The 27961-nt window shown below is 38.9% G+C and overlaps 1 protein-coding gene across 1 annotated transcript in view; it reads right to left on the bottom strand.

The window, feature by feature from the left end:
• Positions 1 to 27961, bottom strand: part of LOC117553355 (partitioning defective 3 homolog B-like) — a 268259-nt gene that overhangs the window by 171645 nt on the left and 68653 nt on the right. Inside the window, 7 exon segments of the mRNA XM_034227236.1 lie at positions 6937 to 7065; positions 7774 to 7913; positions 9508 to 9616; positions 10952 to 11210; positions 15419 to 15544; positions 17858 to 17941; positions 26081 to 26151. Coding sequence (XP_034083127.1) covers positions 6937 to 7065; positions 7774 to 7913; positions 9508 to 9616; positions 10952 to 11210; positions 15419 to 15544; positions 17858 to 17941; positions 26081 to 26151 — 918 coding nt within the window.

The raw sequence follows: 27961 nt of genomic DNA, 5'->3' as shown, positions 1-27961 counted from the left end.
CGCCAAAAATAGAAAACACAATGATTGTTCACGAGTCCCAAAACACGAGTCCAAGTCGAGTCCGAAGTCTTTTGAGCAGGAGTCCAAGTCAAGTCTGAAGTCTCTGTGTGTGCGACTTAAGTGCGACTCGAGTCCGAGTCACAAACTCGAGTACCCATCTCTGGTGTGTGTGACTGGCATTTGTTTTCAGAAGATATTATGATAGTGACGTTCGTTCCGGTGCACGTCCGACAGCATTTAGCACTACATCGAGATTAAGATTAAACTAATTTATTTTGGGAACACCCGCATATAGGTTACCTATGGATTTAGCCAGATGTGTGTAAATTACTGTTCATGGTCATTTGAAAACAAATGCCGGTGTCGGACAGACACAAACACACCGAACACACTGAGCTGAGCAGAGCACATACTCACACACACATATCATGCGCCTTGGTAACTGGACATCTCCTTCATAAAACTAATAAAAGGGGGAGTAATCGGGCAGTTCGATGTGTGTAGAGGTGTGTGTGGTTAACACGTAGCAGCCTGCAGTCACTCTTAAGCTGTTTTGATGAAGGTAAACACAGCGAAGGCGGTGCGTAAAAAGGCACAGCTCTCGGCGCGCTGGTGCTGCACTTCTCAGAGGCGGAGTATACGTCCCGCTGCCTCCTGATGCTGCAGCCATTTCATGAAGTGAAGGAGGTTTTCCTTCTACAAAACAGCTGCGGGCAGCAGATACCGCGAGAGTCCCGGACATGAATTCATAGATCAAGGCAGACTGGTTTACTCTGCTGTTTTGCCAATCCGGTGCTTAAACAAATAGCTCTACACCCCTGGCCGACATGTCCTTAAAATGAAGTCCGAGTTTGAAATATATCTCAAATAATGTATGCACTGCCATTTCCCCACATAAACATAACAGTCTGCAATTAAACGGTTGTCTCCTGTGCGCTCCTCTTCCTACTTGGCGCACCGGTAACTTTCTCATGTGCACGAGAGGCTGAGACCAGCTGATCCGCCGAATCCCTCGGAACATCATAAAAGCCATGGCATTTTTAACAGTTTTCTAGTGAAAGTTTAACCAGGCTACTGGATGAAATAATGACTGGTATAGGTGCAAAAATTAAACACTTTTTAAAAAAAATATTATGATAAAATACTTTTATATATTTATAATTCTGCAAATATTACGTTAAACTCACAGCTATTTCGCGGCCCGGCAGTAACACCTCCGCGGCCCGGTACCGGTCCGCGGACCGGGGGTTGGGAACCCCTGCTTTAGGGTATCACTACCCTGTGATTGACAGGTCTCTGCCACCGTGTTGTCCAGACTTGATGTTGTCTGTGTTTTTTTGTTGTCTTGTGTTTTGTTCAATGTTTGGCTATACTATAAAAAAAAAGATGCTAACGGCTGAAAAAACCAAATGTAAGGCTATAAACTGGTAGCCCACAAACCAATGAGTGATACCACTGGGACTATGCCCACTTCTAAGATGGTATACTAAGAGACAATATCAATCCAAGTAACAGCCTGTTCACCCTGCTGCCGTCTGGCAAGTGATATAGAAGTATCCGCTGCCATAACACCAAACTACAGAGCAGCTTCTTTCCTCAGACTTCTTTACCCAACCTCCTCAACAGCACTTTTCCAAAAGAAAATTCAGTTTTATTTAAGGGACATTCTTTATATCTTCATTCGCAAAATCAATCATCTACCTAGAATGATGTACTAAGCTGAGCTAAGCGTGCTTATGAGAAACTGCAGCTTACCCATGTCATTTATCAGTTATCACACTAAACTGCAATGAAGAGTAAATCCATTCATCGTTCATACTCATTCCTCACTTCAGGGTGACGGGACTAGAGCCTCATCAGTCTGCCTTTCGACCAATACATCTTCTTTATACATGTTTCCATCGGTCCTACTTTGACATAAATATAATTTGCATTATCATTAATTTAAATTCAGCAACAGCAGCAGAAACTCTAGTTCTCACATTTAAAGAATGTATTTAGATATCCCCAACACGTATATTAGCAGTATCACTGTTGCAATGAAGAAAGCCAAAAGGTCTTTCTGACACACTGCGAATCTATGGATATCTGCAGTAGGAGAGATACACTTCTTAAGAATCATACAATTAAACACAGATTAGCTCAAATGAATTCTGACATCATGAAATAATTAGGTTTTGACAATTGTTTGCATAAAGGCCTTAGTTCTGCATGTACTATGCAGTTGCAGTCAAATCAATCTTGTTTGCTTTGTTTCAGACCGAGAACCTGCATCTCCTGACTAACAAAATATCCTTAAAGCTAAGACAAAATAAATAATGCCTCTCACAATACGAAATGTATTTCCTTGAACACACAAACACAACATACCCAATTGCTGTCACACATCTATAAACACAGTCAAACTGCAGCAGTGTCCTTGAATCGTTGGTTGGTTTTAAGCAGACCTCCAAATAGATGGAGACAATACTTTACCTATGGGAGATGTTTCGGTGTGTAATTGTGTATACCCAAGGACAATACTAGGACATTTCTTTCCCTGAGCGTGTGTATGAATAATACAGGACTAAAGGGGGTTCTGTTTCCTGGCGGGTGAGGTATATTTTGGTGGAGTACCCATATGGTGACATTTTACAAAAAACAACTTAAATTTAAAATCTTGTCAAGTTGGAAAATAAAACCAGCAACACTATAGTGCAATTTGGACATGTCGTAAGTGTACAAATGTATAAATGACATTGTATTGTTGATAATGAATCTCTGTTCTGCCTGTAAAGTCGATTTCCAAGTGTACTCCGGTTCTGAATGTGTATGGAGTATTTTTTCTGATTATAGATGTGATTTGACTATTCTTTTTTTTAATAAGGAGCATTTACAAGTATACAAGACAAATAACAAAATATACAAAAAAAGAAAACAAAAACGGTGTGTGTGTGTGTGTGTGTGCGCGTGTGTGTGTGTGTGTGTGTGGGGGGGGGGGGATTGGACAAAAAGAGAGTAATAAATGACAAAATTATAATTAAAATGAAATGAGTAACAATAATAGTTATTAATATAGTTAGTTAATAGTCATATATCATAGGAAGGGGGGGGATATAAATAGTAGCATTACCTTAAAGAAGTAGAAAGGGGTGGTGGGTGAAATCGGATTGAGGATTATTAATTAAATGTTTCAATAAATGGGTTCCAGATTGCATCAATATCATTGGTTTGTTGTTTTATGCCAGCAGATACTTCTTCCATTGAAATGTATTCTATAAGCAGGTTTTTCCAAATTGTGATATTGCTTTTGTGTCGTGATTTCCAATTAATGAGGATAGTTTTTTTTGCAATGATTAGGGCTATGGACAGAATTCTACTTGATGTAATGTTGATGTTCACATTGGAAATGTCTCCTAGTAAACAAAGGGATGGAAGAAGAGGGATGTGGCAGTCCAGCAAAAGAGAGAGGTTGTCAGTGATGTTATGCCAGAATGGCTTAACTGGTGTGCATTCCCATGTGGCATGCATGTAGGTGTCTGTGGTGTTAAGTGAGCAATGAGGACAGATGTGAGAAACTACAAAACCCATTTTAAACATCCTTTCACCTGTGTAGTGCACTCTGTGAATAATCTTATATTGTATGAGGTGCATGTTGGTGTTGGCTGATATGGAGAAGATGTTTCTGCAGATTTGAGACCAGAAGTCGGCGCTCGGTGATCTGTAGATCTTTTTCCCATTTATTTGAGGGGATGGACATTGTTAAGTCTGCAGAATAAATTAATTTATATATATATTTTTGAAAGCAGTTTTATTCTTAATTTGATTTGGAATATTTCTGAGGGGGGATAAGAGTTCAACGTTTTGCTGTTAACTTTGGTTTGAATGGATGATTTGAGTTGTAAATATTATAAATATTGATGTTCCCTGATGCCGTACTTCTGGACCAAATCAGAAAATGGAATTAACTTGTGTTCATGAAATATATGTTTGAGGTGTGTGATGCCTTTGGCAATCCATGATTTGAAATGTAAAGGTTTTCTGTTTATTAGAAAGTCAGGATTGTTCCAGATGGGAGTGTGTTCGGTGGGTGAAATTGTGTTAATTCGTAAAATGTCCACCAGGCTTTCAGAGTTGTGGCTATTGCAGGGTTTTTGAAGCACTCGCTCCCTCCGCTCTGCTACTGCCAACCTCCTGTCCCTCCCCACCCGGACCAACATCAAGTCCTGGGGCGACAGAGCCTTCTCCGTTGCGGCACCCACCCTCTGGAACTCACTACCCCAATCCATCAGAGATTCTTCCTCCCTCACAGCATTCAAAACATCACTCAAAACCCACCTGTTCAACACTGCATTCAACCACTGACCACCCCCCTCCCCCCTATTTTCTGTTTTGTTTATCTCTTTTTGTATTTCTTTGTTATCTATTTTTTTTTGTTTGTTTTGTTTTCTCTTGTCTTTATTGTTCTTAACTCTCTGTCAAAGCGTCTTTGAGTTTCATGAAAAGCGCTATAAAAGTCCCATGTATTATTATTATTATGGATGACGTATGATGGGGTGGCTTATGAACGGTAAGTCTGAATATCTTTGGACAATGTTTGTTCAATGTCTAACCAGGAGGTGTCGGAATGATTAGGATTAGTCCATTTGTAAATGTATTGTAGTTGCTGGGCAATGAAGTAATGCAGAACGTTTGGTGCTTCTAAGCCACCTTGACTCTTGCGTTTTTGAATAGTAGATAGTTTGATTCTAGGTGTTTTGTGTTTACCAGTAAAATGTTGAGATGGCAGAGTCTATAGATTTGAACCAAGTGGGTGGGGGTTTGATAGGGATCATTGAGAATAGGTCATTTATCATTGGGAGTATGGTCATTTTGACTGTTGCAATTCTGCCTATAAGGGATATTGGGAGATTCATCCAACGTTGAAGGTTGTCTTCTATTGTTTTGAGAAGTGGGGTGAAGTTCAGATGTACTAATTATGTCAGCCTGGGGGAAATGTTGATTCCTAAGTAAGTACAATTACCAGTACGCAGAAAAGAAGGCTATTAGATGAGAGTGGAGGAAGGGTTGATTTAGACCATTTAATAGTATAATCGGATAATTCAGAAAAGGTGTTTATGAGGCGGATGGTTTCAGGTAGTGAGGTAGAGGGATTTTGTAAATATAGTATAATGTCATAAGCCATATATGCTAGCAGCAAATAATGTAGAAACCTCAGTTAAATGTATAAGCATTAGCACTTAACTGTCATTTTTCTCCTAATTAGTTCATCAGTCAAACACCTATTTTAGATTTAGAAAGTGATCATTATTTCCCCCAGATTAAAGAAACAATCACACAGATTCACACCCCTTTCAAATGTGCTTCATTGCAGCTTTCTAGTATTGTTTGCCATGAAACAGTCTGGAAGTAGACAAAGTACTACTAAGTGCTACTGTCAGAGAGAGGTTTTGAAAGAACACACGTAACATCATGATAAGTAGACAAAGAAGACTGCCATGGAGTTCAGACATGCGTACAAAAAGAAACTGGACATCTGGACTAGATACAATACTCACCAATGATCCGAGATGTTAACACATGTACATTACACACTCCCAACACACCTCTCCTTTTCCTGTCTGCAGAAACAGAATTTCCTATGGGGCTCAGGGTCGCAAGCGTGTGTGTGTGTGTGTGTGTGTGTGTGTGTGTGTGTGTGTGTGTGTGTGTGTGTGTGTGTGTGTGTGTGTGTGTGTGTGTGTGTGTGTGTGTGTGTGTGTGGAACTTCCATGCAGCCTTTAAGGAAACACCAGTCGATAAGTGCGGAAAGAGACACAAAGGGGAAAAAACACAGAGAAGTGAACATATAAAGAATAAAATACAGTGAACCAAAGACATGAGTGATAGGTGGAGGGAAGACAAAAGTAAGTCTGGCTAAATTATAAAATAAGGTCTTGTGGTTTTACAGAGCAAGACTTGTTGTTATGCTGTTTGTGCAAGTGTAAATACGGGTTTCAAAGTTGAAGGGAAAAATTAAGTTTTGAATTAGAGCGGTGGTTCCCAAACTCTTTTAGACCATGGCCTCCCTTCATAGGATGATATACACCCAATATAACATGCATACGAGTTGTCATATTAGTAACTTTTGAATATTTGAAAACTTAAATATTGAATCTAGCTAGTGGGTGAAACGTTATTAAAAAAAACAAATAATTGAACATATGATCAATATTTCACTTTAGGTAGCTCACTTTAAGAACCACTTCCAAGAGTACAACACCTTTCAGGTGAATGACAAAGAGCTACAGACTTTCTCTACATGCTTAAGTGTGAAAGCAGAATATATTTCAATAAGGAACATTCATTAATTGTTTTTTTTTATAGATTTTTAGAGCGAACAACAGCAGGGATTGGAAAAAGTCTAAAGAGAGCGAAAACAAACATGCATAGTGGTTGGTCATGCAACGTTAGATTAAAGGACAAAGCATGGAAGAATAGAACAAAGGTGAATAAAAGAAGTGTTTATTAATGAAAACAGTGATGAAATTCAGCAGAAACAAGTGCAAAGGAAAGATTACCCAAAATGGTTTACCAATATCAAGAAGAAGCTTTACAATGGTCTCGTTTCATTCAATCACAATGGAGTTCTATGAAATGCTGTGTTACATGATTGCGTGGTAAGAGAAAACATGACTGCAAATGTGTTATCTTTCAAAATAATTCAGAAAATATTATTATAATATTGCGTATAACAAGACGATTTCCTATAGGTTGCTGAGCTGTGCATCATCAAGGCAAGCCTGTTGGTTGGACGAGAAACCGCATAATTAGAGGGAGTGGACATTTGCAAACTGGTTCATGTAGTTGTGCGTACGCCTGTCCTAAGTAGTTCTTCTATTGTTTAACTAGCCACTGACCTGCCAATCAACATCTTGTTTCATTGGCTGATAATGCAGCATTGTGATTGGTTCTTACCATCTCTCGGGGCAGGAACATGTCTTCCTGCCGTAGGACCACAAGACACACACTCTCTCCCTGTCGCGTGCTGCGGAGCATACACACCAGCTCCTCCTGGCCCACACCTGTGGTATCCACACCGTTGACCTAAATACACAAACACACACATACAAACAGAAAGTCAATACATCACCATTATCAGCATAAGTGTAATTTTGTTGATGTCTTCTTCATTGACGTTCAGTAACTTCCAAACCGATGACATGACGCATAATCATACTTTTCATTTGTAAAAGTCCTGCATTCAAAATCTTACTCAAGTACAAAAGTAAAAGTACTTACTGTGTGTAAAGGCCTATTTGAAAATCAAATACATGAAATGACTGGAATATGACTATTGATGCATTCATTTGTTCGTAGCACCCGCTAAATACGAAACTCATTTACTTTGTATACTGCTGCTGAATATCTTAACCTTTATTAATATATCAAAGTTAATTTATCAGTTTATTTGTATTTTATTTTAGCTTAGAAATGAAGCTATAAAATAACTAGTAACCAAAGCCGTCAGGAAAATGTAGTTGAGTAAAAAGAACAATATTGGTCAGTAGGACCATGAAACAGCATGAAATGGAAATACTCAAGTAAAGTACTTTACAGTATTTCATAACTGAGAGTGTGGCTTTGATGTTTATGTGTTTGCCGCTGTGTGCATCGTTAACACCATTATGCGGCATGTGTGTATTTGTTTGGTCACATGACTGATCGGCTGCTCACCCACTTTGGCAGATCTACCTTTATCTGTATCTCTTGTTGTCATGATTTCATGAATGCTAACAGTAAGCTACCCTTTACCTCAAGAATGCGATCTCCAGACTGCAAGCGTCCATCTTTGACAGCGGCTCCACGTGCCAGAATGTTTTTGACCAGAATAGGACCAGGACCGTGGACGGAAGAATCTCTGGTTACAACGGTAAAACCCAGACCTTCTGAACCTACACACACACACACACACACACACACACACACACACACACACACACACACACACACACACAAACGAAGAAATGTGACTGAGTATAAAGGTTGACTATAGAAGCATAAGAATCACTACTAAGCCTGTCTCCACACAAATATCCTGTATAGCTGTTCACTACCTGCCTCCAAATGTGTTTCCCAGAAGCTCTGAGAGTGATCTCTGAGTTCTCAAATATGTCCATATGTCCTCCAACACACACACACACAATAAAATACTCCTGAGAACTTCAACAACACTGTGTTGTTGACTCAGCTCCTGACTACATATTGTTAGCGTGATAACTAAAAGCCTTCGGTGTGTGTGTGTGTGTGTGTGTGTGTGTGTGTGTGTGTGTGTGTGTGTGTGTGTGTGTGTGTGTGTGTGTGTGTGTGTGTGTGTGTGTGTGTAAACCCTTTAGCTATAGCTGGTGCTAGAGTATCTGCAGGTGTGAAGGCTTTAAACATGGGTTCAGTTGTGGGGCAGAGAGGAGGTATACAGAAAAAAGAAACGAGGAAGAGATGAGGAAAAGGTAAAAGAGAAATGAGTGCAACACGGCGGAAACAGGGAGTGAATGTTCTGGAAAGAGACGTGATGAAGATTAAAATAACAATCAGTGAAAAACACATGCACACACACACACACACACACACAGACAGAGACGTGTGTGAAAGCACTCACAAAAGAGACCACACACACACAGAGACTTGTGTGTTTTATAGACCTCATTTAATCGGGTCTCTTTAGCAGAGCCAAGTCAGCAGTTTGGTCCGGTATGAATTCATATCAGCAGAAATGAACAGATCAATAAAGACTTAATAGACCCTGAAGAGAGGGAATCAGGAAGATGGAGAAAGGAAGGATGAGGGGAAGCAGAGGGGGCCGGAGAACAGAGAAAGGAAGCTTTGGAGAAATAAGCACAATGCTGGGAGAACAGCATTGTGCTTAACGAGGGTCCATTATGTGCATTTAAAAAATAGGAGGGTTAACAAATTCAGAAAATGTCTAGGAAAAAGAAAACGCCTTTTTTCCTCTTGAATAACATAGTAAAAACTGCAACTACTTGTTAAATATATATCCTGTATATTTATATATTTTGTTGTAATAGGTTGGTCTATAAGTGTATTCCTAATTATTCTGTATAATGTGTATTCTATAGATACTCTACAGATATATATATTTCTAGTGTTGATATGTATATATGTACTCATGTGAAATGCCTTGTTAACATGCTGCTGTAAAAAGAAGGATTCCCCTTTGGAAATAATGAAGTAGCATTGTTCAAATCTAATCCAATCAAATCTGATACACGGAGGTGAACATATTTGGTTTTGCTTTGTTCTTCCTCAATCTCTGAAAGCAATGTGCTGATCCAACACACACAACTACATTTGCAGCAATAACATTATGGCAGGCCATTTGTTTACCCAAAAAACAGTCTACATTTGTACACAGATGGAAAATAATATGCATCTTTCTTTTGAATAACTAAGTGTGATATTTTGAAGGAGGGATTGAGGAACTGCATCAAGAGAGAGACTGGTATGAGTCGTCAGTAGCTGTGTGTTCCTCACCTTTCTTCAGATCGATCCTCAGTTTTCGTCCTGCTTTCTTATTGGTCACCAGGCTTGAGAGAACAGGTCCTTTCTTAAGAGAGGGGCTCTCACTCCTTCCCTTGGGTGTCTAGGTTGAGAACGTTGAGCATTTAAGTACATCATTTAACGGCTGTTAAAAACATTAGAGAAGACAGGCTGCTTTGTTTTTGACATTTTCATTCTAAATGCCCCATTTGTCACATTCTAAATGCATAGTTTCTAAACCTGTGAGCTGATGATTGATCCTCGTCATATTGTTTATTATTCATTACATATACAATGTAATGGGTTTTTCGTTGTTGTTTGTCTAACCTTCGAAAACTTTGTATCAATTTGTTGTTGAAAATGTGATGGCAACTTGCAGTTATTTATGACATATCGTTATCGATGTATTGATCATCATTTAACAGGAAAATTAAAGAAAAAAACACATTTTACTACTCATTTTCTATTTCTCTCTTTTTGTACCTATCCTTTATGTTATTGTGTTTTTAAATGGAGCAACTGGTACAAAAGCCATTCACTCGGGATTCATTTCATATTCTAATTCAAAGTGAAAGTAAAGCCTGTTATAACCCACACCGTAGTGTGCATGAACCTGGACAACATGCTCATTAGTTCTGAAACTGTGCTTTCACGTCATTAGAACAGAATATAGATCAACAGATCCCTTTTTAAGAAAATAAGGTGATGCTGAGCTGTTGCTAAGCAACTGTTGCATCTGTGCCATATGTTTTTCAAATGTCAGCCATGTCACCATGGTGATGTGAACGACACAAGTAAATCAGTTTGGATAAGAAAGACTGAAATCAAATCAAAAGATGAAGTAAACTAAAGAAGATAATGTTTCATTGATTCAGTTTGTGCAAACTGAAAATACACAGACAGAATTTAAAGTCATACAACAACTCTAAATTAAAGATACACTGTGTGCAAAAGCTGACATTACAAGCCATGCCAAATCATTTGGGGAACAACATGTCAAATCAAGGCATTTTCATACCTAAAGAATTCTTAAGTTTTAAGGGAGGAAGGTTTGGGGAGGCAGTAATGCTTTTATGTGTTTTTAAAAACTGTGTCTAAAGCATACGGCAAACAGACATAACATCGACTTCAGTCAGTTTCTTCCTGTTGCTAATCAAGAAGCCTACAAATATAGATACTTTTGGTTCAATGTTGTTAAAAACATTTGATTAATTAAGGATAATCTGAATATGATGTTATTATGTAACGATCCGATTGTTTCTTTATATTCAATGTAACAACATTTGAGTTTATCTCAACTTGTATAACTTTCTAAACCATGCTGTGTTTCCTTGTTTCCTCGTTGTTGCTGCTGCGACACCTGAACTCCCCTGCGTGGATCAATAAAGGTTTATCTGATCTTATCTCAGGTCAAGTTGACTTGGAGCAGAGAACTTACACTAACAGCAGCTTCTGTGGAGGCAGCTTCCTCTGCCAATCGCATGGCTGGATTCTCAGAGGGCTTGAACACAGGTTTGGCTTTGATGGGGGGAGGCGGTGGTTTGGACTTGGCCACCCGAGGGCTGCTGTCTGGACCGGCATTGTTTCCAATCAGCTGACCAATAAAACTCTTTTCATAGCGTTCTCTGTTGGAGGAGGGAACTACTTCCAAGCGGACAACCTGGGAGCGCATCGCCTGACGGAACACTTCCTGAGCTCTGAGAGAGAAAAAGAGACGGAGAAATGAGTGATGAGTTCAGAGCAACAAAGGAAAACATTCAGAAAGTGTTGCGTATAAGTTTGTGTATAGATGCATGCATTTATCATTCATAATCATGGCATAAATCACAGCTACATAAAGTGTAAAGTCATCCATCTCTGACAAGCAAAGTCATTATGGAAGGATATAAAACTCAATTAAGAGGGAAAAAACAAAGATACATTGTCAAATGTGTCTTTGGAATATTATTTTTGATGAATACAAGATGAAAAACAATTAAATGCAAATTATAATAAATGGTGTGTTGGATTTGTGATGATTTAAATACACTGGTGAATATCTTAGGCTCATATATCTTTACTCAACTGATTTTAATTGATTTTTAATTCCAAGATTGATAAATATTGCCGTAACTAATTATTGTTTTTATTGGCAATTACTTTTCAAAGTAATTCAACTGATTATCTTGTCTAATATCAACGACAAGGTATCCGTCAATAATCCCATATTACATTTAAAATGATAAAACACCAAAAAGTAGATAATATTATTGTTAAATAACTTGGAAACCAGTGCTCTATTCTATGGTTGAGTTTCCCAGCAGGTAGAAAAGCGTTTTCTTTAAGACTGGTGTATCAAAATGAAACTATTGTGTCATGTTTTGATGAAATGGATGGGTCTGTCTACGTCAGCGATTCTCAAATGAAGTCCCAATAGGGTGCCAGGTGGAATTCCGGCACAATGACAATATTTTTGATTTTGTTATGTATATTTGTAATGTCCGATGTCACATTGTTGTCTGGACAGATATGTTGCTTTGGTAAAGTATGTGACACACATTTTGAGTTGTATACACTGCTGGAAAGAGGATATTCCTAGCTTTCTAATGATATCAGGATTGTTGTTCTACTCCAAATATTAAGCAAAATATGTCAAATGATATAATGACTGTCACCGAGTCATCATTTTGAGAAAAAGGCCTTAAAGTTTTCTCTTCTGTGGAATCCATCGATCTGATTGGTTAGCGGAGCAAATGATCAAATCCCCCGGAGCATCCAACAGAGCTCTGGGATAATAAGCACTTTTTTTCAGAGGAAATTAGTAATGGTTTAAATGTTTTTCTACTTGAAATAATTGATCTTTGTTTATCAGATGGCACCCAGCCTCTTGTTATTTTGCAAAAATGAAACCTGATAAAGCATATCCCAGTGTTTGGAAAATGTGACAGCAAGTTTAACCATATCAGGTCAAATCAAATGCTTTTCTTTTTTATTTAAAATAAAGCATGTATGTTAGATTGAGATGTATATTGTGGTAAACTGTAGTTCATTATTCTAAGCTGCTTTATACTGTAAATTGCCATTGTTTTTTTTATGTTTCCTGGTGGTTGACTGTGTGATGTGTATTTATCATTATTGGAGCAAAGTGAAGGCAGGAGCGAACAGGAGACGCAACAGAGAACAATGACACCTGTGCAGCAGGCCATTATAATCTCATGATTCATAAGAGAGATCGTTTTGCAGAGAATTACTTTATATCAGATTATGCTAAGTAACTTAGGGGGACCATTGTGTCAGGGGCGATTGGTACACACCATCATTCACCTCAGATAACCGACAGAGAAAATCCACTTTATTTAAATTCTATTAGATTACTCTCCTATTATTTCCCGCCGAGATTATTATTAGATGTAAAATGATCATAAAGCTTCTGTAACTAGAGACTATGTTTAGAAAGTCGTGTATAAAGGATATTCACTATTTAATACATTAAATCAGCAATAATAATACTTTCAAATGTTATATTTAACAGAAAGAAAGTCATGCAGGCATACATCTGGTGATAACATGTCACTTTGGGCAAGTTCCATCTTAATAAATATGTAACCAGTGGTTAAATGTACACTGTATTTACAATCTATGTATTATAAATGAATATTGAGCTTTGTCTTAGGTTTCCAACTGAAAGTACATGTAAGTCTTTTTGAGTGTTTCTGGTTTAGTTAAACTCTACTTGGTAATATGACCATGTATATTGGGGTGTTTAAGAAACGCAGATAACAGAAGCTCTTAGCAATTACATGCACCAAACTCCATGGGCAGCCAAATTAAGAAAAGATATGGTGCAAATGATTGATACAAAAAATGACTGGATACGAATGAACAATTTCCATTCATAAAAATAAGGAATTATAACGAGCACCTTAAAATGCCATGGATAATATGATGTTGTATGGTAATCCAAAAGAGTGGTTTCGAGGCGAGTTAAAGCATGGGTTGTCATATTTTCTTACTCTGAATTTGCATAATGAAACCATTAAACACACTGGGCAGTCTGAGCAAATGCTCGTGTCTCACCTTGCAGAATGACACTCGTTGTTATTGTAGAAAGACCACTATGCAGAACAATGTAACTAGATGTTTGTTGACGTGTGTAGTCGTGCACAGATATTGCCGTTATTGTTCCTGAAGGACAATGGATGCGAACACCTTCATGTAAAAGAGATATTCTAATCAGACAATGGAAGTGTGTGTGTGTGTATGTGCATGCAAGTGTGTGTTCATGGAAATGGCACACATAGGATTCAGTGGACTTTCACTGGCCTACTTGCACATATTTTACTGGAACAAACATACCATGTCAATAATCTCGCCATGACAGAACAATATGGGCAAGAAGGTGTGTGTGTGTGTGTGAGTGTGAGTGGACTCGGGCCCATTCACCTATCTTTGAACAATACGTAGCAAACCCATCCGGTGATAATCCGTTTACCTGCAGTAGAGCATAAAACATCTCATATAATCTCATTACCACCCTGAACGCTGGACAAGGACTATTGTGTAGAATGTATAGACGCTGTAATGTGCTGTAATCATGATAACACCCACATCAGTCCTTGTAATCTGTAGGAAATCGTTCTTACAGGTGTGTCTTTTGTCATGTTAATGCTCTGTAATCATGTTACATACTTAAATACTCGTGTTAATGTACTTCTCTTCAGGTGCTTCAGCGGTATAGTAAGCAAACTCCAGCGTGAAACATCTGCTGTCGAATGGATCTTGTGCAAATCTTCCCTTAGAGGAATGAAGTGGAGCGACACACAGAAGCCGGCTCTTATAAACACACACATGAATGAATTTGTAAGCAATGCTCTCCAAACATCTGCCAAGTGTCTTTTCTGCTGTTGTCTGTGATGGCTGTGCAACAGTGATATAAGCCCTCTGACAATGGAGAGGGAGAATACAACACAGAGACAGAGGCAGCAGGAAGAGAAGACAGACTTGGACAGACTTGAAAGGATGTTAGACTATAATGCATCTGCTCATATATACACTTATTCTTAAGGTTTTATTTTGCTGATCATTTGATGTAATTTTTCAATACTTTTTCATTTACATGAATGTGATGTAAAGCTCAATTGCACATTTTAAAAGCTTGAGTCTCCTTTTGTACAAGGTTTATTACTAAATCACCGATGTGTGTGTCTACTGTATGTATATGTAGGCATATAACCAGCATATTTATATTCTATCCCTGTAGCAATTCAGACAGCTTTTGTTCCTATTCGATGTTATATTGAGGAAGGCAGAAACCATGAAGGCACATTTATGTAAACAGGGGCAAACTCCTGTGTGGATTGGCACCACTAATGTAGGCAAGATAAGAGCTTCACAATTTGGACAAAATAACTTATTGTGATCATTTTGACTGATATTGCAACCGCAATATGATCCACGATATGGGAGGGATTGATCTTTTAAAAGATGTTCATTGAAAGATATATTAAAACGATAATGAAAGGAAGGGTTACAAATATGTTTTGTTAAGTCTGTATAATATGATTTGTCGGCTGGGATATCTCTGCAGCAGCAATACACTCTGAATCGCAAAATGGTTTTTAAACATACTTTGCCCTAAACCAATATTTGGCTTTTTTGTGATTTGAATATTCCACTAGTCCTTATTCAATTTGATTTTACATTAATTGGGAACCTTTTGTGAGATTAAGCATTCTTTTCAAAGTTGTGTGAACTGACCCTTTAAATAAATAGCCATACAAAAACTAGCGTGAATCTTTATCTATGTTGTTGTTTGACACAATACAGATATTGTACAGGAAATGAATGTATCTGTAATATTACGGGGGCTTGCTTTTGTATGAGTCATGTCTTCACCCCCTGTTCACAAACACTGTGTTGCACTCACTGGCTGAAGGTCTTGTCCATGAGGTCCTTGTTGTTGATCATGACTATGCACTCGTCCTCTTGGAACAGGCCTTCCTTTCGTGAGCGGCTCTCATCCTCCACTCCACGGATGAACAGACCGAGAGACCTGAAAGGAGAAGAAGAGGGGTTAAGGTCTGGTCCCATCACTTCTACTTTTGTAGATACACAAGCAAACAGACTGTCTTTAGAGTGACTTTCTGTGTGTCCCAGAGGACGGATGTGTCTGAGGGGGGACCCCCAGAGAGTGTCTATATGTTTACTTAGACACTGCTGACAGAAAGAGCCCCCAACTATCTGTTTGTCTCTTTCTTTGTGAAACTGTTGGAGAAAATACTGTTGTCTCCTCTTTGGGTTTGTTTGAATGCACTGATATCATGTGTGATTCTGAACGGTGTACAACCTCTTTGTGATAGGAGGAGGCAAGGCATTTCAGGTTGTTGATCTTTATGAGGAGACAGACACATACTTGTTGTCTCCTACATATCTCATTTCTATGAGGCGTGAAGGAAGTCCAGAAGACGTCACATCGCAGATGACCCGACACCCGCGGCTGATATTAGCGCCACCTTGATTTCCGACTTTGTTGTTATCTCCTGTATTTTGGACGATATAAGCCTGATGCTTTTTCCTGCTCCGTTGAGCAACATGCCCCGTGTGAGAGTTAAACCATATCCTTTGTATGTCATTTAACTCTGCTCCTTCTTGCAAGAATAAATTAGTACCTGATTATTGACCTGGTGTCGAGTGACACTATCTTCCTAACAGAAACATTATTAGTGCTTATATAACTCGCCTTCAACTGATAAGCAAAGTGTTCAACTAGCAGATAACAAGACAGGTAGGTCAATTACCAAAGACAATATGACGGAAAAGTACACACAAACTTAAGACATCAAAAGTGTGCCGACATGGAGATCAACACATGAAAATGTAAAGTGACAAATATACAAGCAGCCACTACGATGGTCATATAAACTGATGCCCTTTCTTATTATGCTTTTTGGGGTGTTCCCTTTCCTGTTGTGTGTTATGTAAATGGTCTGCAAAGAAAAAACTTCCAGGGAGGGAGGGAGTTTCTCTCTCAGACCCTGCCTGAAACACCTCCAATGGACTCCTTTGTTTTCTTCCGTAACATAATGACATCACTATGTGACACTCAGGCTAGCTCTCTAGCGCATCGTACATGATTTACAATTTTGAAGCCTGAAAATGAGCGTAAGAGGGCCCCTTTAAAGAGATAGTTCACCGCAAAATAGAAAATACGTCCTCTTACCTGTAGGGCTATTTATGAAGTTAGTTAGTTAGTTTTGGGGCTTGTTGGAGATCTTTGTCGTAGAGATGGCTAAGTTATCTCCAATATAGTGGAACTAGCATTGTTGCTTGCTTTTTGGCTGGTCTAATTCAGTACAAAGAATATAGTTGTTACATAAAACCGCTCACAACTACATTTTGTGGATAATTATTTAGTAACAGGCTCACAATTTATATAAGGAAGCATTGTTGATTGTTTTGTTTTATTGTTGGTGCAATGAGCACCACAAACTGAATACCAAGTAGTTCCTTTATATTGAAGAAAAATCTTTGATTTGTATACAACGATATCTCCAACACTGAAAACCCACACCAAAATGGTCTAGATTGATAACTTGCCAGGTAAGAATGTATTTTCAATGTTGGGGTGCACTGCCCCTTTAATATGAACCTTTGCCTTACTAAATCACAGCTTAACAAAGCAGAGGTGATGACTGTGACACTCTAAAGATTTCAGCTGCAAGAGGATGAAACTAGGCTAAAAGGTAAAAGGGATGACGGGAAATGGTGGAAAGAGATGGAGGTGTTTAGGAAAATGGGGGGAGGAGGATAAAGGACAAAGAGAGTGAGGAATTTAAGGAGGAGATTGGCGGGGTCAGGTGAGTCATGAGAACAGCCATAAAAGCTCATCCTGCTTTGCTGTAGGAAATCCCCGTCCACTGTCTGACTGTCACACGCCCAGAGAAAAGCTCTGCAATTTTCCCTATTTTTTCCCATTGCGTGAGAATGTGTGTTTGTGCACCAAGGTAGAGAATTCCTCATAAACGCAGACATTACATTACTTGTTAGACGCTTTTATCCAAAGCGACTTACATACTCAATACTGTGGGCAATCCCCACAGGAGCAATTTGGGGTGAAGTGTCTCAGGGACACAACGACATGCTGACTGCAGTGGGGTTTGAACCTGTGCTCCAGTGATCCGAATACCAACGCTCTATCCACTGCGCCACACACCTCCAGGGACCAAGAGTATAGGCATATTATGTAATGCAGCAGATAAACAAACAATATTGGTTAAAGGGCAGAATTAGGGCTTGTTTCGATGAGTGTTTCTTTGTGTGTGTGCATTTTTGTTTCTGTGTGTTGGTCTGCGTTCACACAACTTACCGTCCACTGAGGGATGAGCTGTAAGGGACCACGTGGATTCCCAGAGGACTGTCGTCTCCCAGGATCTCCACTGTTCTAGTCAGGCTGTACAGTTGAGCACACAAACACAGAATACAATGATTAGGAGAAAAACTAAATAAATATACTCAAATATGTTAGAGGTAAAGTTTTGTCACAGTAACATGAACGGGACCTTTGTGTTTTGTTTGCTTCCAGAGACATTTGCATAATGATTCAATAGCCAGGGACCCATCTGTGATCAAAGCTAACTACTGGAATGATGTGAATAACACATGACTCGTACACATATGCACAGATGAAGTAAAGAAGGATTAAGATAGAAAAACAGGACCATAACACATGTCTACTGTTGTAGTCAAGCTGCACAGATGAACACAGACATGAAACCAATGAGATAAACCACAAGATATGTGATATTACTTCACAAAAATAAAACACAGGGAGAAGTTATTTCACTGTAAAAAAAAAAGAGCAGATTTAAGTTCTATTCTATTTGACAAATAATGATTATGCATGAACAAATACCAGGATACATTTTTTGAACATTTGAATCTGAAGTCAGAAGCAGAAACCTTCATTTAAAAATGTCATAAATACAAAATAAACAACAACAAAAAGAATACAAATATGTATATACACATAAGAAGTTGAAGTAGGAATGTTGAATTAAAACTAAAACAAATAAAGACTGTTAAAGTTAGCAAAATGTCCTCAACAAATGTAATATTAAAATATTTATACAAAAATAAGAATTTAAAGGTAAATGAGCAACAATCTATAACATGGAATTTACAATTTGTAATTAATGAAATAATTGTATATTATATCATTACACGGCTTAGTTGAATACTTGATTCTGATTGGTCAATCTCGACATTTCAGAGGTTAATACTTGATAACACACCGCTAAGGAGGATCAAAGGAGAGAAGGAACGGGGTCAAAAGACAGAGCGCAGGACGTCAAAGAAAACCACAGAAGAAGGCAGACAGGAAGTCAACACTAATGGGAACATGGAATGGGTTCTTGCATTGTTTAAGAACTTGTTAGTGGAAGAGAAACTGTAAACACACTTGGACAGTTACAGTAAATATTGATCCGTGCTACCGTTATTTAAAGTTACGTCATTGTTGCCGCAGTTCGAGCCGACGCTGTAGAACGCAGTTTTTTTTTCATAGTGGAAGCAATATGATCATTTTTATGTCAATAAAATAGTTTTAAATCAATGTTATGAGTGAAGCTGTTGGTTTATTTTGCATGTGGCTGTGTGAAAAACAGGATAATGTGCAGCGAGGCTTACATTCATGAAAAAAGAACACCCGACTGATTAGATGTATAATGCATAACAATGTGTGTCTTCTAAAGGAACATTTTGAAAGTTCACTTCCATGGAAGCTTTCAGAGTGCTAAAAATACTTTTTTGTTGGGGCCTTAATCCCTGTCTGTGAACCCGGCCCTTAGACAGGGGAGAGTAGACAAAGTCAAAACAACTGCTCTGTCTCTGCGTGTGAGCTCATGTTTTTCAAAACTTTTTTTTGTGCGCCATTCATCTCAATGGGCTTCTTCCTCTCTTTCAATCTCTCAATGTCTCATTTGGGTTATTCGAGTGTGTCTGCTTTACATTCTGTCTGTGGTTTGAGTGTGTGTGTGTGTGTGTGTGTGTGTGTGTGTGCGTTGAAGTCTTTGTTTGTTTGATTAGTTTATCTATCAGAGCACAGCCATTAATCCTCCCCTGACCTTCTCCCTGCTCCCTGTGTGTGTTTTTTTCTAAGTGAGTTTGTCTGAACTTAGTTTTGTACTCTTTAGTTCTACACTCCTCTCTAGACCATCCATCCATCCCTAAACCCTCATGAACTGATAGCAGTGCAGATGCTGATAGAATCCAGAGAGAGGCTAGATGATGATTCATGGTTGGCAACAGGGGGAAATATGCAAAGTACAAAAACAAGGTCTCCCTGATGCCGCCTCATAGTCACTCAGCAAATGTGAGTTAATCCAGACAATGGCAGACAAGGGACTGCTAGAGAGAGGAAGGCCAGGGCAGAGGGAGGAAGGATGGAAGAGGGAGAGTGAAAAGAAAAGGAAAAGATGTGGGGAGGAAGGGAGGGAAGAACAGCAAGGATGGAGGAAACAAAGACAGACGGAGATAAAGTGTAGGAGTGAAAGGAATGTTGGAGGAAAAAATGGAGACAGTGGTTAGGTAAAAAGATGCAGTGGCAGGAAAAACTAAAGGGAGGCCTGACTAAAATGTATTCCTAGTTTCATAATATATACTAATTATAATGTCTTGAGCCTATGTACAGTAGTGTTAACACTTGAAAAGTGGTTCAAAACTATCATAATGCATAATATGTCTAGCTGCTGAAAGTTGCAAATGATATGTATTTGTAGATTTATAATTTTCTGTAAAAAAACATTTTAATTGGCAGTTTCAGTGATGTACAATGCTGGAAATATTGTATAACGTCCTGTTTGTGTGTGAAGGCTTGAAGGGTCCCTATCATGTTTTGGGGGTTATCCCTTTCCTGTAATTTGTTATGTAGGTCTTGGTGCATGTAAAATGTCCCTCCCTCTCCAACACACTACTCCCCCTGCCTGAAACACCTCAATTGGACTCCTTTGTTTACCTCTGTAACATAGTGACATCACAATGTAACACTTGCATTTATATTGGCTAGCGCTCCAACACATTGAATGTGGGGGGTCGGACATTCGTGACACATCTCTAAGCGGTTACTAATCACAACAGAGCCGGCCAGCTAACCAATCAGAGCAGACTGGGCTCTGGTTTCAGACAGAGGGTGAAAAGAGTTGCTGCCGCACAGGCAGTACGGGAAAATAAAGAGCTTTTGAACATTAAAGCATGGAGACATGTCACAGTACAACAGACAGATATGAACCTGAAAATGAGCATATGTCCTCTTTAAGAATGTTGATTGCTTGCTAACTATAAAGATTACTTTAGTTCATATTCCATGGAGTATTTAGCATACAATTGAAGTAAAACATAAGAGTCTAAAATAAGAGCCAAATGCTAGCATGTTCACAAAGATTATAATACAAGCTGATGTTAAGCAGGGAATGTTTCTGAAGCTCAGTATCTTAGTAAAGTTGTTACAAGGCTACAATTTGCCAATTAACCGTAACCTCAAATAATAGCTTATTTAAAAAATGAGTGTTTCAGACCTGATGGTATATGGTATCCTTGAACATTACTACCACAATGAATGCCACCCCGTCATGTTCATGCTGATATGTTTTTAGATTGGGCAACTGAAAATGTTGATATTCTGTTGACACCAGATGAAAAGTCATAAGGTTTCATCCTCTTGGGATCGAACATGTCAATTAATCCAAGAGATTTTGTTATAGATTTCAGTCTCAGGATTAAAGTGGTGAACGCACTGATGAACATTCCCTTCCCTAGATTGGGACCACTGCGCTTACATAAAGTAGTATTTGGTTAAAAGGAAAAGGAAAGAAGAAAGAGGGGACGGATAGAGAGACGAGCAAAGAAGAAAAGTAGAAATAGCAAAAGAGAAAAGATGGTAAAAAGGGAAGTACGTATGGAAGCAATAATAGTGAAGTAAAGGGAGGAGGCACTGAATTAATTAGACAAGCTAATGAATAGCATTAATATGAGGAAAAAATCCACTCCTCCCTCTATCCCTTCCTGCTGCTGTGCCTCTGATCTCTAACACTCCCACTACAACACACACACGCACTTCAGATCCATTTGCGTTTTACATTTTTTTGTGAGATGTTTGACAAGCTGCCTCGCTGCAAAAAAATGGAAGTGGGGGTGAGAAAAGGGAGAGATCAAATGGGTGAGACTTGAGAAAAAAAGAGACGGTGTGCGATGAAAGAACAAGAGACGGAGAAAAAGAGCCAAACACACAGAGGCAGAGAGATGAAGAGAGCAGGTGTTCTCTTCATCCACCTGCCACTTCACGGATCCTCGCTATGAAACACAGAGGAGAAATAACCAAAAGGGAGGATGTGCATTACCAAACCACTCTCTTTCTCTCTCTCTCACCCTCATCTCCCCTTCCTTTCTCTCTTGGCTGGTCTTTAAAGTGCACAGAAGTGGGGAGAGAGCGATGTGAAAAAAGAAAAAAACATACAATACTGCTAAAGGTTAATGTATGCAAGTACATAAACATATCATAACATTAATTTAAAAACTCTTAATGGTAGTTGTTGATGAATGAGTGAGCTTATTAAAATAAATAATTAAAGCTGCATGAATCGCTGAACGGGCCTTGACCCTTAATTGTGTACATATCGGAGTAGTTGTAAGCAAGTGGTTTGGATAGTTTTAACTGATGTAAATCGTCAAAAACGGTGTATTTTCCTTCGACTGAAGACCTCATTGTTTGATATCATTTGAGCTATCCACTCTTTATTTTAATTTTAGCGTCAAAATGGAAAAAAAATTCCGATAAACAAAAACGCAATATTCAAAATGGGAGACTTCCGGGAAGGGCGGGGCTAATAAAAGCCAATCTGAAATATGTTCACAACAATAAGAGCAATGTGGGTACAACATCTTGTGAATATCAGAGCACTTATATCCAAAAAGTTTGGAATGTTGGACATGTGTAAATCGTCAAAAATGTGGTCTTCAGCCTTGACCTATAACCCCTATCATTTGAACTATTGAATATTCCTTCGCAATTTATTGTCAACTTTGTCAAAGGGTTATTCCACATGAAAATTCAACTCAGGACAAATGCATTATTCAAAATTGGAGACTTCCAGGGAGAGTGGGGCTAATGAAAGTCTATTTTGTTCTGTCCACAATAAATAGGGCAATGTGCAAACCGAATTTCTGAAAACATTGGAATAACTGTATGCGACCACAGTCCTACCACTCAATAGGGGGCGCCAGAGAGTCCGCTGGCAACTTTCAAAACATTTCACTACAGTTTGAGCCAGTCCTGGCGTCTGTGCCACTTATTGCCACCTTCAAGCATGTTGAAGGGTAGCTCAGGCCCCATCAAAATGAAGTGTAGGTATACTGAGTTTATGGCCCTTTGTAAAAAGTGAGTGTAGAGAGTATCGTATGTTCCTCTGATAAATAGAAGTGTTATAATAACTCTTTCACATCCTGTTGGTCTAGTGCATCCAATGAAACCTATTTACCTTTTCACCTCCTAGCTTCTATTACACAGTACCTTATACCACAAAGAAATATAGTATGATGGCAATGCTATTTCAATAAACCAATTTACAGTAAATCTGTTTCCCGGTATAAAAAGCACATTTTGATTCAAAGGTAATGAGTTTTGCGGTGACCGTGCTGTGTGGTTAAAATTATGACGAGCCATTACTGTTTTTATAGGTGTAGCTTCACACAAAGGCGCACACATGCACATGCATACACACACACAGAAGGAGGACAATAATGTGAATAGGAGACATACACACCAGCAGAAAGTCATATAGAGCCACACACACACACACACGTTTATTCATTTAACTTACGCTTTGCTGTTCCAATATTTATGGCAGCACTCCTCTACTCATTTTGGACTTTTTTGCAATTTCAAGGATCGTTTCCCCGGCGACCACAGAAACCATTACATCACTTTTACATTACTCACAGCTGAAATGGTTTCTATGTGAGCGTGTGTACATGAGATGATGTGTAAAAAAATAAGTTCATGACCATATGAAACAAATGTGTTTGTCTTAAATAATTACCTATATATCCACTTTATTGTGTGTGTGTGCGTGTGTGTGTGTGTGTGTGTATGTGTGTGTGTATGTGTGTGTGTGTGTGTGTGTGTGTGTGTGTGTGTGTGTGTGTGTGTGTGTGTGTGTGTGTGTGTGTGTGTGTGTGTGTGTGTGTGTGAACACAAGTTTGTCTTTGTTCTGTGGATGCAGCTGGTTCCTCTTGAGCAGATCAAACATTGTTTGGCTGACATCAAATGCTTTAGCTCTCTTATAAGTCTGATTGTATAAAAGTCTATAAGAAAAAGACCCTATTTCTCACTCCCTTCAAGTTGATGGTCTCAATTCAAGTCTTTTTTGCATGATGTTCATTTAGTTAATTATCTTTCCATTTAGAGTAAAGCAGGGTTTACTTTAAGGGGTGAGGCTACCTTGTGATTCACAGGTCACTAGGGAGCGACACTATCCCACAGTTGTACTAAATGCAACGATGTGGCTGTTCATTTGATCTGGTAAATACATTTAGTTAAAAGCCTTTTTTATTCCAGCCAAAATGACCAATGAATACCTCATTAATATAACAGTCAATGTAGAATACTGACATATCTTGCTGACCAAGCTTACTAGAACTAGCATTAATTGATAACTTAGCATTTGTATGGGCTACAAACAGTATGTATGGCAAAAGAAAAAATGCCTCAAACTCAAGGCTTTAAAACGGTAATCCACACAACCAATGGGCGACATCACAGGGACAATGTCCCCTTCTTTTATACAGTCTATGAGTAATACACTGTCCATTAACAGAGGTCAATGGAGCCAGACAGAGCAGCACATTGATCAATGACGTAACGGCCATTTTCTCAAATGTACAACGTGTTCTGCCTAGGTTTTCTATTAGTCATGCTATTGCAAAGATTGGCCTTGGTTAGGTTGAGTGGACGCATGGGTTTTGTATGTTTATGATAGGATAACTTTATATTCTCTGTAAAAGACTGGGATAAATCAAGCAAATGAGAAAACATTTAATTACATTTAGATTGTTCTGCTTGAGCCATGGTCACAGATGGAAAAATATGGGTGGCTGGGACATGATGCTTTTGGGGTCACATCATAATCATCATGAGTTTCCGACATCAAGGACATCGATAGAGACCACAACAAAGTCCATACTACCTGTAACATTTGATAACTTGAAAATGTCGCTACAAAAAGCCGAATTGTATCTATATTCTCCATTATTGACAATGTATTGGTTTAAATATATTTGATAAAATGGAAGGAAAACATTATTAGAAAATGACATTACAATGTTACTCCCAAGTTAAACTTCCATAATTAAGTTAGGTATTAACAAATGTGAGGGTGATTGTGGTAAACAGTTTACTTTCCCAACACCTGTGTAAAAGATATCAAATTACAAGAGTGGATAAATAAAGTAGTCTTTATGTAGTTGAGAAAATACACCTCACTGTCATCACATTATTCTGAAGCAAAGACTGACTCATTCAAAACATTAGCCATGAAAAGGAACAAATGTAATGTAAGGGTGTTACGTGTTATGCGCCATGAGATCTGCTGCTAAATACAGCAGGAAAATGTAGACGCTGAACACAAATGTGGAGATGATTGATTCAGGTTAGCTAGGAACACGCTAACATGGGAAGACCGTTGTAATGGATTTGTACTAGGCACTGCACATTAAACCTGAGACAAACAGACTCAAAGTTTATAACAGGCATGGTAACTATCTGTCCGCACTGTAAAATAAGCACACACACACACACACACACACACACACACACACACACACACACACACACACACACACACACACACACACACACACACACACACACACACACACACACACACACACACACACACACACACACACACACACACACACACACACACACACACACACACACACACACACACACCACACACACACACACACACACACACACACACACACACACCACACACACACACACACACACACACCACACACACACACACACACACACACACACACACACACACACACACACACACACACACACACACACACACTTACAAGGCCCACAGGAGACACCGGGCATTCTGCATCCTTACTACTTCATTAGGCAGCCCTCATTAGTGTATGCATGTTCTGTGCTCACTTGTGTCTGCCTGAAGAAAATAAACAGTTGCAAGTGTGTTTGTAGCTGTTCATTTCTAACGGCCATGTGATGTGTGTATGGCGGTCTCTACATGTTTGTGAGCGTGTGAATGTGTGTGTGACCCTGACCCCGTTTTTTCGCAGGCTTTTGTAGTGGGCTAATGATGGGGCTTCTTTACAAACTAGAACTGTAAGGGCCTTGATCTGGATTAGGATACAGCTTTAATGAAGGGAAAGTAGGGCACAAACACACACATGAACATCAACAAACAGGAATGTAGACAACTGCGCATAGCTATACCAAAAATGACATAACATAAAGAGAGTCTGTGGATTACAGCATAAGAGTTACAAACGCACTGACCTGTCGTTGGAGGTGTGTTTGCTGGGGGGTCGGTCTACCCCTGCTGCTTTTTCCACAGCTGGACTTGCCGCCTGTAGAGAAAACACACAATCACATTTTTGAGATTGAGTAAGAGACAGCAAGAAAAGAGCAGAACAAGCTCCAACAGCACATTCAATCCGTCGGGAAGCGGAAGACTTCATGGCTGGACAAAAGACTCAAATATAAAAAAGGGGGATAACATCAATTCCAAAACATGTGGATGAATGATCTAATACAGCTTTTTAAATAAACAAAGAGCTTGAAGGAATGACTAAGTGGAGGCATTAACAAACTCCCCGTGTTTTGGATGTTTGCTTTAAATGCACTACACGCAATATGAAAGCCTGAGATTAACAAGTAAGCCTTCGCAATTTGACAGACACATAAAGGAAATGAATGAATTGACGAGTGAAGGAGCCGCTACGTTGATGGATGGATGATGTACAAATAGCAATTAATATATGTGGGTAAGAAGACAGTGTTGCCAAGCAGTAATAAATAACACTGTCAATGGGCATGGCAACCGGGAGAAATAGGGAGAGAGGTGTGAGGAAGAAGAGTGTAAATGTGAGCCAAGGGAGCTGTAATAATGACTTAATACGATGACATGAAGTGTGTGTGTTGATGTGACACGGAGAGGTGAGCTCCACAGGGACGGGTTACATGCCCAACAGTATAAGGATGATGAATCGTCTGACGCTCAACATGTGACAAGTCTCTGTGCGTAGACACTATTATGTGAATGACTGTCATTACTACATATGTTTGAGAGTACATGGAGTTACCACTGTATCATGAATACATGTGGACTCTTAGAGAAATCACACCTTTGTTAAAAACTGCTGGACATTTATTTAGCATATAACCCTAAAGATTGTATAGGGGAGGTATTGATTAGATGTGGTCTACAGGGACCCTAAGTCCTTATGTCACCCTAGCCTAGCTGCATTTCTACCAGCATTTTTATTTTAAAGGGGCATTATCATGCTTTTATACGTTTGTGCCTTTCCTGAACTATAGCTTTGTATTGCATGTAAATGGTCTGCAAAGGCAACAATTCCAAAGTTCCCCGCAGAGGGAGTTCCTCTCCGATGTCACAGTAGAGGCACAACATATTTGTATAATTTAAAAAGCAAAAGTGGTCTTCATTATCCATATGAGAGGAATAGGAATTGCGTGATGTTTCCCCGTTAGTTAAACTACAATTGTACCTACAAAAACTACAGCTTCTACAGTTATTAACAAACATAGTATTTGACTATAACCAAAAAGACATGCCAGGATTATACCAATAATAATATACATGTATACACACATTTAGGTTTACATCAATTGTAAATAAAGTACACCCTTTGCTCAGTTGAAAAGAATATGTGCTATATTAAACAAATATATAAGATTTTCTATAAAGATCAAATATATCATAACTGTGATTGGTCTGATTCTGATCGCATTTAAAGCCTCAATTTACATATATTGTTGTACTACATTTTAATTGTATGTAAATCCCTATGAGTCCCTATGCCTTGGGACAAAGAAATCAATGCACTGATTATAATTCAGTTGTAATCTGCAAATATGTCTGCATATGTGCCCGTGGATATCTAAGTTCAGGCGTGTGAGCATATGCAGACAAACACATGCAGGTCAATAAGGCTCAATGTTAGCAATAGGCACTAATGGACTCTTAACATGACCCTTCACCTTTGACCTCTCCCTCTACTGCCTTCATGACCTACACCACCTGTCAGGGAAGCAGAGAGGGGAGGGAAAGGGAGAGCTGAGAGACAGACGGTTGAGTAATGAAGAGAGAAAATGTCAGAGAGCTGAAGAGACTCAGGCTGGGTCGACAAACGGATG

This window comes from Gymnodraco acuticeps, unplaced genomic scaffold, assembly GCF_902827175.1.
Source record: "Gymnodraco acuticeps unplaced genomic scaffold, fGymAcu1.1, whole genome shotgun sequence".
Lineage (NCBI taxonomy): Eukaryota > Metazoa > Chordata > Actinopteri > Perciformes > Bathydraconidae > Gymnodraco > Gymnodraco acuticeps.
The sequence above is the reverse complement of the archived record's forward strand: the minus strand, read 5'-3'. Positions and strand labels throughout refer to the sequence as shown.